At 51.0% G+C, this 13,227-nt stretch overlaps 1 protein-coding gene across 1 annotated transcript; it reads left to right on the top strand.

The window, feature by feature from the left end:
* Positions 1 to 2,129: 2,129 nt before the first annotated feature.
* On the top strand, positions 2,130 to 9,257 carry LOC306764969 (uncharacterized protein). The gene is made up of 3 exons (XM_079252279.1): positions 2,130 to 2,268; positions 3,167 to 3,783; positions 5,058 to 9,257. The coding sequence occupies exons 2-3, from the start codon at positions 3,337 to 3,339 to the stop codon at positions 6,168 to 6,170; spliced, it is 1,560 nt and encodes a 519-aa protein (XP_079108405.1). The 5' UTR covers positions 2,130 to 2,268; positions 3,167 to 3,336; the 3' UTR covers positions 6,171 to 9,257.
* Positions 9,258 to 13,227: the final 3,970 nt, after the last annotated feature.

Raw genomic sequence — 13,227 nt, 5'->3', positions numbered from 1 at the left:
CGAGGAGTTTCAGTCAGGATTTAGAGCTCATCATAGCACTGAGACGGCATTGGTGAAAGTTACTAATGACCTTCTTATGGCCTCAGACAAAGGACTTGTGTCCGTACTTATCTTGCTTGATCTTAGTGCTGCATTTGATACAGTCGATCATAACATTCTGTTAGAGAGACTAGAACAGGTGATTGGAATTACAGGTACAGCGTTAAGCTGGTTTAAATCATATTTATCTGATAGACTTCAGTTCGTTCATGTAAATGACAAGTCCTCCTCACAAACTACAGTAAGTCATGGAGTTCCTCAAGGTTCTGTACTTGGACCAATACTCTTCACGCTATATATGCTCCCTTTAGGCAAAATTATTAGACAACATGGAATAAACTTTCATTGTTATGCAGATGATACTCAGATATACTTATCCTTTAAACCAGATGAAACAAATCAGCCCAATAGGCTACAAAATTGTCTCATAGACATAAAGACTTGGATGTCTAGAAATTTTCTCCTCTTAAACTCAGATAAGACTGAAGTAATTCTCGTTGGATCTGAAAAACTCAGAGCTAAATTTTCCAGTTTTGTAATGAACCTGTCTGGGAGGGGTTTCCTGTCTGTAAAGCGTCTTGAGATGGCATTGCCGTGATATGACGCTATATAAATAAAGTTGAATTTAATTGAATTGAATGTCTTCCTGCACACAGAGATCTGCAAACATGCACAGCGACGCTGTTTCCTCTTCATGTCAGCCAGCAGGCTTTCAGTCTGACGGGTCCCCGTTAAAACTCACCTGCAAGACATCCCGGCACTTCCTTCAGTTGGATCCTGATGCGGAAACACGGGCCCCGTGTCTCCCATCGACAGCCTTCTGCAGAAAAATGTGCAGTTTGATGTTTTAGCGGGGTTTCTAGAGACGTGACGATGTCATGTATGACATCATGTATGACATGACACTTTTTTTTCCCATTCATTAAAATGTCTTTGCTTTCCTGGGCATAAAATGTTGGTCACTCTGCAGCATGTTCTGCTCATTTTTCTGCTGAGAGGACGCTCTGCGGTGGAAAAACAAAAAAAGCCCGTCGCACTTTAAGGACCTGTGTCCAACTGGACAGTCCACCCGGACCTTCCTACGATGTCCTCTACTGATTGATTGTGTTGTTCTCACTCATATGGACGTTGCTTTGGATAAAAGCGTATGCTACATGATTGTAGAATAGAATAGAATAGAATAGAATAGAATAGAATAGAATAAGGTAAAACTGGTGTTATACGTTTGGTCTGGTGGACATGTGAATTTCTGTCTGACCACAAGTTTTTGTTCCGACATTTCCGGATGTGAACACAACACAGGATTGTGTTGTTTGTTTTCCACGTCACTTTGTATGACGATTTATTTGGGATAATGACGTCACAGATGTCCCGTTTGGCTCGCGTCATTCCTGGCACTCCGACGTGCAGGCTGCATGATGAGCTCGTGCAGGCCAGATATTGCGCGAGGACATGACTGCACGAGGCGAGATGCTTCACACATTTCATTCAAATTATTTCAACTTTATTATTTTTAAAACAGGCCTTTCTCCTCGCGCACCTTCATTTTTCACGGCTGCTTTTGTTCTCGGCGTGATGACGTGTTAATTGCCTCGAGCCCGCGCTGACCCTGCTCTGCAGGGCGCGTGCCGCTGCTCATTCATTCATTCATTCATATCAGCTAATCGGCGCGTGCAGTAATAAAAGTGCCGAGATCAAAAGGTGAGCGCGAGCGCGGATCCGCTCTGCGCGCGCACGGGCTGCTGTGCCCACCTCCTCCCACCGTTGTCATGGTTACCTGGGTACCCGCCTGAACGGGTACGAGTATGTGCACGAGGGAGGGAGGAGAGGAGGTGAGGAGCGGAATCAGTGAAAGACTGGAGGAGGTGGGGAGGGAGGAGCGGAATCAGTGAAAGAGGGGAGGAGGAAAGGAGGTGAGGAAGGAGAGGAGGTGGGGAGGGAGGAGCGGAATCAGTGAAAGACTGGAGGAGGTGAGGAGGGAGGAGCGGAATCAGTGAAAGACTGGAGGAGGTGAGGAGGGAGGAGCGGAATCAGTGAAAGACTGGAGGAGGTGAGGAAGGAGAGGAGGTGGGGAGGGAGGAGCGGAATCAGTGAAAGAGGGGAGGAGGAGAGGCGGCGGGTGTTGTGCCGAGGTGGACGTGGCGGCTCCGGCGGAGTTATCTACAAGTGACGGGCAGCGGAGCCGAACCGAGGCGGACAGCAGCCAGCCATGAACCGGACCCCCCGCAGGTACCACCCCGGTGCTACTAGCCGTCTGCTCTGGCTTCGTCACGGCGGCTCTCCGCCGCCTTTACCCGGTGCTACCGGCCGTCTGCTCAGGCTTCGTCACGGCGGCTCTCCGCCGCCTTTACCCGGTGCTACCGGCCGTCTGCTCTGGCTTCGTCACGGCGGCTCTCCGCCGCCTTTACCCGGTGCTACCGGCCGTCTGCCCGGCTTCGTCACGGCGGCTCTCCACCGCCTTTACCCGGTGCTACAGGCCGTTTACTCGGGCTTCGTCACGGCGGCTCTCCGCCGCCTTTACCCGGTGCTACCGGACACACCGTAGCTGTCTGCCGCCGCACAGACTCTCCGCCTCGGCCCTTTTGTGTGGGGCTGTCAGCCGCTCCCCGCTGCGCGCAGGCGACCTGTTAAAAGGCAGTAAAAGCGACCAGGACCGCGGAGGCTGCTCCCCCCGCGGCTGCCTCTCTAACCTCCCCATGCAGGCTGCAGCTCGCGCCGCTAGTTAGCTTAGCGGCTGCAGAGGTCTGCCATAAACAAGATGGCCACTGGCTTCTGCTGCTAGCTGCTAGCACCGACATGGCAGCCTGCCGCGGCACGAAGGCTGCGCGAGAGCGTGTCCTTCCGCGGCCACCAGCACCTCTCTCTCCGCCAACACTGAAAGTAGTGCCGTCACGCATCCTCCGGGGACAGCAAGCACTGAAGTGGAGCGTGCGTGGCGACTTCAGGTTAAGCGAGGACAGGTAACGGTCACCGCCGCGCGAGCACGCAGCTGCACGTGAATTTAACCGCCTTTTGTCAGGCGCGCGCACAGAAACGGAGAACTCTGTCAGCGCACGTGGGTCTGATGTTCCAGGTCCTGGTCTGATGTTCCAGGTCCTGGTCTGATGTTTTGGTTCTGGTTCTGCAGGCTGGTTCCAGTCGGGTGTGGCTGCTGACGTCTCCGTTGCCGTTGGATACCAGGTGGAGGATCCCAGGGACCCCTGCGGCCCCCCCGGCCCTTGGGACCACCGCGGCAGCAGCAGGGGGGAGCTGAGGAGTAAAACGGTGGACTGCGAGGAGAGCTAGCGCCGCTCCGCCATGACGGACTTGGAGGCCGAGTGTTTGAGACTCGGCCTTCCGCCGGACTGTGGCTCGCCGCCGCTGGAGGCGGACTGTGGCGCAGGGTCCGCCCCGACGGACAGCCTGGCCCTCCTGTCCTCGGACTGTCCCACCCCCACGCTGAGCTCGCTGGCGGCGGAGATCGCCGAGCCGCTGGTGATGCTGCCGTGTGTGAAGAGCGAGCCGGAGGACGGGGACCTGGAGCCCATCCACACCGTGGACCTGTCCGAGATCCAGCCGCTGTCCACTGCCGAGCTGGGCCGGGACCAGATCAAAATGGAGATCAGCGGCCTGGACTACATCAAGTCCGAGCATCACGGTCACCATGGCAACCACCACCTGGACGCCTTCCATCCCGGCGACGTGTCGGAGCTGGACTACAAGTCGCACTATGAGCCCAGCTCTGTGTTCGACTACATCTCCCAGGTAACTTCGTCAGCGATGCCGATTCCGGGCCTGAACGCACAACACACACGACGGGTTTCTGCTGCTCGTCACCACGCTGTCATTCCAAATGCCACAGTCGGAGTGGCGTGGGCGGCGGTGGCATGATGTCAACACGCTGTCATTCCAAATGCCGCAGTCGGAGCGGCGGTGGCGCAGCGTCACCACGCTGTCATTCCAAATGCCACAGTCGGAGTGGCGTGGGCGGCGGTGGCGCGACGTCAACACGCTGTCATTCCAAATGCTGCAGTCGGAGTGGCGTGGGCGGCGGTGGCGCGACGTCAACACACTGTCATTCCAAATGCCGCAGTTGGAGCGGCGGTGGCGCGGTGTCACCACGCTGTCATTCCAAATGCCGCAGTCGGAGCGGCGTGGGCGGCGGTGGCGTGGCGTCAGCACGCTGTCATTCCAAATGCCGCAGTCGGAGCGGCGGTGGCGCAGCGTCACCACGCTGCTATTCCAAATTCCATTTGGAATGCCGCATACGGAGTGGCGGCGGTGTGGCGTCACCACGCTGTCATTCTAAATGCCACAGTCGGAGCTGCATGGCCGTGTCGGCGTGGCTGTGTCAGCGCGGTGTTACAGCGGCGTCTACGCGGCTGAGCGAATGGGGATGGATGCTTTTGATATGCTGCGGCGACACCTGGAGAGGGGAAAGCCAGAAGGACAACAATAACGTTACTACCATTATTATTATTATCAGTAGTCGTAAAAATAGCATTTATTGTAGCGGGAATAATGGTAATAATACTACAAGTAAAACTCTCTTAGCTGACTCAAACATTTTATTAGGGGTTATTGGGGTCATTGAAGGAAGTGATTTCATGATGGTGGATGGTGGAGGGAACACCCTGAACTCTTGGTCTCCGTACCGACCCACCATCATTTCTCTTCACAAACAGAACCGCCCCTTATCTTCCATCCAATCGCAGCGCATGCCGGCGGGCTGCGTTTATCTATCGTGGTGGGACTCGATTAAGAGAAATGGGGGCGTGTCACTATAACTGGTCGTGGTTACTTAGCTTTGGAGAGGGTGTAGCTAGCCGTGGCCCTGGTTGCTTGGTTACAGGTGGTTTTTGTGGGACTGTCTGTCCTTCTGGTTGGATTCTTGATGGACGCGATGTTATTGAACACGCCGACGTCCTCCCATCGATATGTAATCAATAATCTTTGTTTTCATGGATCTATAATGACCCTGGTTAGTGGTGTCTGGTCAGAACCAGGAAGTAGACCTCAGCTGTTTTTTTGCGTTCCAGGTCTCGGACACTCTGGAGTACATCAAGTCCGACCACCACGTGGACCTGCAGTGTTACTACACCGAGCTCAGCTCACTCAAGTCCGAGTACGCCGAGTCCAACGGCATGCCCCCCCATCTGCAGCACAACGGCCTGGAGTCCATCCACATGGCCGAGCTCCGCACCGAGCTCAACAAGCTGCGGCCCGATGCCTTGCTCATGGACGGCATTGGCAAACTGGACCCTGAGTTTGGAGGAGGGGCTCTGTACGAGCTGCAGTCTGCAGAGGAGGGCAAGGCCTCGGCGGAGGCAGTGGGAACGGGTGGGAGGAGTCTGGCGGTCGTGACGAAAACGCAGAACCCGACGGTGAGGAAGCCCCGAAACATGCAAGGGGAGAAGCCGTTCTCCTGCGCTCAGTGTGGGAAGAACTTCAGCACGCTGGGAAACCTGAAAACCCACCAGCGCATCCACACCGGAGAGCGGCCGTACACCTGCTCCCAGTGCGGCAAGAGCTTCGGCCAGGCGGGGAACCTCAAACGCCACCAACTCATCCACACAGGTCAGAAGCCCTACGTCTGCGCTCACTGCCCCAAAGGCTTCACCAAGGCCGACGACCTGCGCTCGCACCAGCGTCTGCACACCGGCGAGCGCCCCTTCATCTGCAGCACTTGCGGAAAGAGCTTCGGCCAATCCAAGGAGCTGAAGGCGCACCAGCTAAGCCACACGGGCGAGCGACCGTTCTGCTGCCAGCATTGTGGCAAGAGCTTCACCAAGGAGACCAGCTATCGCAACCACATCCAGATCCACACCGGTGAGAAGCCCTTCACCTGCTCGCAGTGTGGAAAGACTTTCAGCAACTCTGGCGTCCTAAAAACCCACGAGAAAATCCACACGGGCGAGCGGCCGTTTGGCTGCACGCAGTGTGGCAAGAGCTTCGGCCGCCTCGGCCACCTGAAGGCACACCAGCAGATCCACACGGGCGAGCGGCCGTACGCCTGCCCCCAGTGTGGCAAAACTTTTAGCCAGTCGGGCCACCTCAAAGCACACGAGCAAATCCACAAACGCGAGCGGGCGGACACGGCCAGCACCAGCAGCGACGGCGGCAGCAGCGCTGTGGGCAGCGACAGCAGCTAAGAGCTGCTGTGACCTTTAACCTCCCAGAGAAACAAAGTATTATTCCTCTTTTTATAAATATTATATCAAAGTTTTCTTTATGACTTTTTACATTTTCATACCTTTTGTGCTCTTTTACATTTTATCTGTGCGCAGCGTGGACGGGCCGATTTATGCAACTGCGTGTGTGCGTGTGTGCGTGTGTGCGTGCGTGCGTGCGTCTCAGAAACTGTCTGTAGATAATCCTTCAACTGGACTGACCCAACAGAACCAGAACTTATTTTTGCAGATCTTATAAGACACAAGCACAAATGTTCCAGCGACCAAATCTGAACTTTGTTTTTCTACCTGCAGTTTTTTACTTCGTCTGCCAGCAGCTCCCAAAAGGGGTCTCGACCGGGTCAGAACCAATTTCACCCAGTGGAGACCAGGTTCACCCTGACCCAGTCAAGACTGGGTCAAAACCACCCTGACCCAGTCACGACTGGGTCAAAACCACCCTGACCCAGTCATGACCGGGTCAAAACCACCCACAACCATTCCAAGCGTCAGGGCTGCTTGGAATGGACTCTGACCCAGTCAAGACCAGGACATTCCATCATTGTTCCAGCCAGGACTGAGCGAGTACAGGCCCTGACCGGGTCAGGACCAGACGTAACCCTGACTGGGTCGGGCTGGGCAATCCAGATCCTAAAACCTGTCAGTACCAGAATGTACGGACTTGACCCGGTGATGGGGTTCTTGACCTGGTTGGGGCTGTATGGGCTTTTACCTGGTCAGGCATCACCAGGAACCACTACCGATTAGAACTCAGCGAGAGGTACCTTGGCCCAGTCGTGATTTGGTGAGATCGACCATGACCCAGTCCAGGCTGGAATATCCGGACTTTGTTCCACTACCCATTGAGGCTGGGCGATACCAACTCTAATCCAATCAGGTCTGGACCATATGGATCCTGACCCAGTGGGAACCACTACTTGGTCGGGGCAGGCGGGTACCGGCCCTGACCCTGTCGGCCTGGGCGATAGAAGTAGAAAATTAAATCTCGCCAAGATTTCAGATAAATAATTGAAACCATGATGTAAATTAGTTAACAGGAACGAGTTGACATACAATAAATATTTTGGTTTAAAAGTAAAAATCTTCCCTCAATTTTCCTGTTTAAAGAAAAATTAATTTTCCTTTCGGAACATGAGTCAAAGTGCCTCGTCCAGCTTTTCATCTCGCCTTTAATAACGGAGGAATGAACAGGCTGGACCGCTGGTTACAGGTGTAATCCCAACGCGTTCACGCAACAAAATACCGAAAGAAAACTGATGTTTATTCACACATAAAATAAGGATCAAATTAAAACACTTGGTCAGTTTGTATAACTGCCTTAATCTGATAGCCGGGAATAATGTGATATCTGGGAATAATCTGACTGGGAATAGTCTGATGGCTGGGAATAGTCTGATATCTGGGAATAATCTGATAGCTCGGAGTATTCTAATGACTGGGAATAATCTGATGATTGAGAATAATTTCACGACTGGGAATCTGACAACTGGGAATAATCTAATATCTTGGAATAATATGATTGGAAATAATCTGTTAGCTGGGAATAGTGTCACAGCTCGGAATAATCTGATGACTGGGAATAATCTGATGACTGGAAATAATATGATTGGGAATAATCTAATAGTTAGGAATAATCTGATAGCTGGAAATAATCTGATGAATGGGAATAATCTGATAGCTCGGAGTATTCTAATGTATGGGAATAATCTGATGATTGAGAATAATTTCACGACTGGGAATCTGACAACTGGGAATAATCTAATATCTTGGAATAATCTGATTGGAAATAATCTGTTAGCTGGGAATAGTGTGACAGCTCGGAATCTGATGACTGGGAATAATATGACTGGGAATAATCTAATAGTTGGGAATAATCTGATAGCTGGAAATAATCTGATGAATGGGAATATTCTGATAGCTGAGAATAGTCTGATAGCTCGGAATAATCTGATGACTGGGAATAATCTGAAGTCGGAGTACAAACGAAGCCGTTTGTTAGCTCCTGGGTTAGCTACTAATGCTGATAAGGCTGGGAGCCACCATGTTCAGTCATGACTAGATATTTTGATAACAGGAAGTTACTGTATTCAGAAAGAAAGGTAATAACTTTATTTATAAAGCCTTTTAAAACAACCAAAGTTGAGACAAAGATCTGTACATCAGCCAAAACAACCAGAGAGTAAAACAGTTAACAGGAAAATGTAGACTAGACTGTCTCATTTCAGATGTGGATGATCTGGTTACAGTAGTCTGATTACTCCCAGCTATCAGATTGTGATGATCACTATCTGATCAGGCATAATCAGATTAGTCAGTTTTCATGACCCTGGGAACAATCCCATCCCTGCAGAGATCACTTTTCTGTGTATGGAAATGGGCTCGAGAATGGGGAAAATGATTAGAGGGGAACCGTAAAAACCAGTTTCACCATCACACCCAGTTTACAGTCACCAGGAAGGATAGTTTCGCTCATTTCCCTTCGCCTGCGGTCAAATCTGTCGCCAAGCCCTAAGTCCACGTCGCACCGCCGTGTACATAAACGGCTCCATTTACCGGGTGTACAGGGAGTACATAATCCCGTTCCTGGTCTGGAACTGGTCCGATCGGACCAGGTCTGCAAAGCCCCATCGATTCGTGGATTCCTCATCTGGAACCAGTCTGATCAGGCATTCAGGACCAGGTCTGCAAAGCCCCATTGAGTAGTCCGTTCCTCATCCGGAACCGGTCCGATCAGTCCTGATGATCAGATCTGACTGGTTTCACTGTTGCCGTGACGATGCTGAAAACAAAAACCTCACATGGATCAGGATCATCGGGTCTGGTTTCCTGGTGTTCTGCGAGCGGTGGCCAGCTCTGGATGTTGGTATTGACGAGAACCGATTGATCGGCTCGCTGCAGGCAGTTTGTTGCTGATGATAATCTGACGTTCAGGTGATTTTTTTTGGGGGGGGGGCGGATTTCAGGATCATTGGGACCAAAGTTGGCACAAGGAGTCCGACCCTCTCAGAACCCCTTCAGACCCCGATCCAGATTGCTCACTGTGTACAAATCTAATATTGATTATGTCATTCCTACAAAATGTAATAAAAGTAAAACATGAGTAAAAAACAGAAGTTTGGCTCTTGGCGTCTTTGGTTCTGAATCCTGTTCCAGATTTAAACAGAGACCACCCGATCCAGATAAGAACCAGCCGACCCACAGTTTGCACTGACGGATCAGCTCCTTGTGGGTCCAACCAGCATGCTCACTGGGTTCTATCCATCCTGAGGAGTTAGCGCTACCTGCTGGTCCCAGACTGTCAAACAGGTATGTAGAACTTGTTTTCACTGACATGGGGTGGGGGGGTGGGGTTTCTGGTTCCAGTTCAGACCCAGTTAGCTTTTCCACCACATGTGGCCTGAAACTTAGGTTCGGGTTAGTCACACCCAGTGGTTTTCCGTCAGCCCCGTTCTGTTTTAATGTCCATCCCACAGGAAGTCTGCCTCTTGGTTTTGACCAGATTCTTGGAGTGGGCGGGGTCACACAGGTGTGGCAATAGAGATCAATAAATGAGTTTTTCCTTCAGTCAGGGATCTGTGTTCCTGCCCTTAATAGCGCCAACCACTTCTGGAAGATGGCAGGAAGGATTCAGAGGGAAGATTACACCGCAAAGGGCTGAGTTCACATCTCTCCAACTGGCCGTCATTACTGTTAGAAGATGTATGTGTGACATTCAACCGTGCGTCAGCTGAATCGTCCTCGGTCAGAAGGAACAGGCAGACTCCAGCAGTGCAGTGCAGATCAATTTACTGAAGGCTCAGCAAGGTGGTACAAGCGTTGATGAAACAGGTTGTTAGTGGCCTGCATATCTATATATGTGTATGGGGGTGTAAATGAGTATATATGTGGTTATCCTCACTAAGGATTCCAGGTAACACAAGATGAGGGTGCCAACAATCTCTCAACCTTAGCAGACTCTGCAAACGACAAGCTCACAGCCAAACAGCACAACCAACAAAGTTTCACAATAGCACAACCAGCAAAGTTTCCAGTCCAGCAGACAAGCAGAATTACAAGAATACACTATGGGTAATGGAGTCTCTGCAAGAGCACAGACTTTGAACAGTCGCCTCTGTATTTGACGGCAAATACACTCATGAAAAGTCCACTAAGTTGAAGAAGCCCCATCTGAGTGGTCAGGCATTTCAGGGAGCTCCACCAGTTTGGTTACAGGACGGGTGTAGTCTGTCTGTTACTGTCTTTAACCTTGAGCTCTGCAGCTTGAACAACACCATCTGTCCCTGGGAAAACGTTGGTGATGGTTCCAACAGGCCACAGTCCTCTGGGAAGGTTGGAGTCCACGATCATCATGATGTGTCCTACAGCAGTATTATCAGCACATTCCCTCCATTTCTGTCTCAGCTGGAGCCCTGGAAGGTAGTCCTGGACAAAGTGTTTCCAGAAGTGGTCGCTGATCACTTGCCTATTTTTCCATCTCCTGTTGGACAAGGCTTCATGAGGGCCATACACTGCCTGAGGTAATGTAGTGTCCCGCCGCCCCATCAACAATAGGTTAGGGGTAATAGGGTCCAGGTCGGCCACATCAGCGGAGGCGTAACCAAGAGGTTTCGAGATGAGGATGCCTTCAACTTCTATGAGAGCTGTTAGGAGGACTTCCTCTTCCTTTTCCTCTGGTCTTTCAGGACGACCTGTAAGACTGACTTGACTGACCTGTTTTCCTTTTCCCATGCTCCCCCGAAGTGAGGCGAGTGTGGAGGATTGAAGTTAAAGTTGATGGTCTGGCTTACTAGCTGTTCTTGCAGCTTGGGGGCCATGTTCTCAAAGGCGCCTTGCAGTTCGTTGTGGCCGCCTCTGAAATTGGTGCCTCGATCAGACCACAGCTCATACAGTTTCCCACGGCGCGCCATGAACCTGCGTAGTGACATTAAGAAAGAGTCAGTATCAAGGCTAGGTAGAAGATCTAAGAGGACACATCTGGTGGTGAGGCATTTGTAGATGGTCCCACAGTGCTTCTCCCTTCAACGCCCAAGTTTGACCAGGTGTGGTCCAAAATGGTGGTTTGTCGAGTCTCAGCTGAGATGGGGGAAGGTCACCCATCTTTGGTGTAGAAGGTGAGGCACGCCATCTCCTGCAGTTCACACACTGGTACTGATGTTTCTTAATGACCTGTCATCCTCTGAGAATCCAATAGGTGCGCTGCACCTCTGCAAATAGTCTCTGCACCAGGGTGAAGCAACTGGACATCATAGTACTTTATGATGAATTGAGTCAAAGGGTGCTCAGGTGCCAACACAACCGGATAGATGCTGTCAGGGTCGACATCTGTGGCTTGTCGCAGACGGCCCCCCACTCTGATTAGTTTACTGAGGCTGTCGTACTCAACGGCTACTGAAACGGCGACTAGGCCGCACAGGGTGGCCCCTTTGAAGAGCTTGGACCTCTTCTGGGAAACTGTCCTTCTAAACAGAACGAAGCAACTGCATTTTTGCCTCCAGATACTCAGTGGCTGTGAGAGGGTTCGCCGCTGCCCCATGAAGGGATTTGTGAGTTGCCAGAATCAGGTCATCTAAAGATGTGTACTGGTTTGGGTCTGGCAGGCCTGAGGATACAGATGTAATAAGGGCACAGAAAGCAGCTTTTTTGAGTTCTTTGCTGTTACGGTCTGGAATCTCTGTAGGGGGCTTTGGCCAGGTTTCAGGAGTCTGGGTGAGAAAGTGTGGGCCATGTGACCAACAACTGGAGACAGTGAGCTCTGAAAGTGACTTTCCTCTTCTGATGTAATCTGCTGGATTATCTTCAGAGTTAACATATTTCCACTGTTGCGGAGAAGTCAGCTCCTGAATGTCACAGATTCAAGTTCCTACAAAAACTTTGTATCTCCAGGAGCTGGACTGGATCCACTGTAGTACTGTAGTAGAATCCGTCCACAGGTGGACAGCGTGCAGAGAAAGTGAGAGTTCAGATTAGAGCACTTTAGCTTGTTGGACTCCAGTGAGGGCAGCACACAACTCCAGCTGTGGTATAAACACCTGCTTGAAGGGTGCTACACGGGAGCGAGCCATGATGAAGGCGGTGGAGATGGGCACCTGCTGCTCTGTGAGTCTGAGCTAGGCTACAGCTCCATAGGCCCTCTCCGAGGTGTCACAGAAGATGTGAGCCTCGTATGTAGCACTGCCATAGTTGTGTGGAGGAGCGTAGCAATGGGGAAGGGTGATGTGCTGGAGGTAAGATAATTCTTGCTCCCACTCAAGCCAGGACTGGAGTAGGTTCCCTTCTATGGGCTCATCCCATCCTCTCTCAGTACTCCACAGGGCTTGCACAATGAGCTTGTAAGTAAGTAAGTTTTAGTATTTTAATTGTTAGAGTACTGTAGGGGTGTAAGACCCTGAGGTATTTGTATTTTATCATTGTAATTTTGGGTCTGCCACATTTGTTAAATCATGTTTTATGTTTGGCTTTAGGTACAACACTGGCTGCCGTTTTGTTTTAGTTATGATACACTTTTAGGTTATGTATCTTATTTCATTTTAGAGTTTTAACATTTTCTCTTCTTGTTTCAAGTGCTGTGGCTGGTATGGTCCTCCATCCACCAGCCCGGTTTAGAGGCTGGGAGTTCACTTTAGAGGGTGATAGAGACCCCTTTGTTTAGGAGCTAGTATACTCCTAGCTCCCCTCGTGGTGAGTGGTTGGCCTCCCAGTCTCGGCATGACATTCTGTCATCTTCTTTCTTATCTGCTTTTTCTAAATATTAGAGTTACAAAATAAAACAGACGTGGTACGACCCATACTGACTGTTGTGGCCTCTTTGTTGAAGCCCCTGTTTATCAGCCTTTCCGACTACACTTGTATGCGTTTCTCAGATGTGTCACAGATGTGTAAGCTATGGGACGGTGCTTGTATCCCAAGACATCAGTTGGGCAGTGCCATCTAACACCAAGTGTTGACTCCTGTGGGTCAAGGCTTTTGAAGTTCAGCCACAATTCACAGTTGTCTGACCTAGCTGTGCTGGGCAGATGAG

Source organism: Telmatherina bonti, assembly GCF_933228915.1.
Source record: "Telmatherina bonti genome assembly, chromosome: 14".
Lineage (NCBI taxonomy): Eukaryota > Metazoa > Chordata > Actinopteri > Atheriniformes > Telmatherinidae > Telmatherina > Telmatherina bonti.
The sequence above is the reverse complement of the archived record's forward strand: the minus strand, read 5'-3'. Positions and strand labels throughout refer to the sequence as shown.

Bases quoted from the DNA above. Each gene is read 5' to 3' on its own strand.
- LOC306764969 (XM_079252279.1), top strand. From the start codon at position 3,337: ATGACGGACTTGGAGGCCGAGTGTTTGAGACTCGGCCTTCCGCCGGAC. The intron at 3,784-5,057 runs GTAACTTCGTCA...TTTGCGTTCCAG, and splicing joins TGTTCGACTACATCTCCCAG to GTCTCGGACACTCTGGAGTA.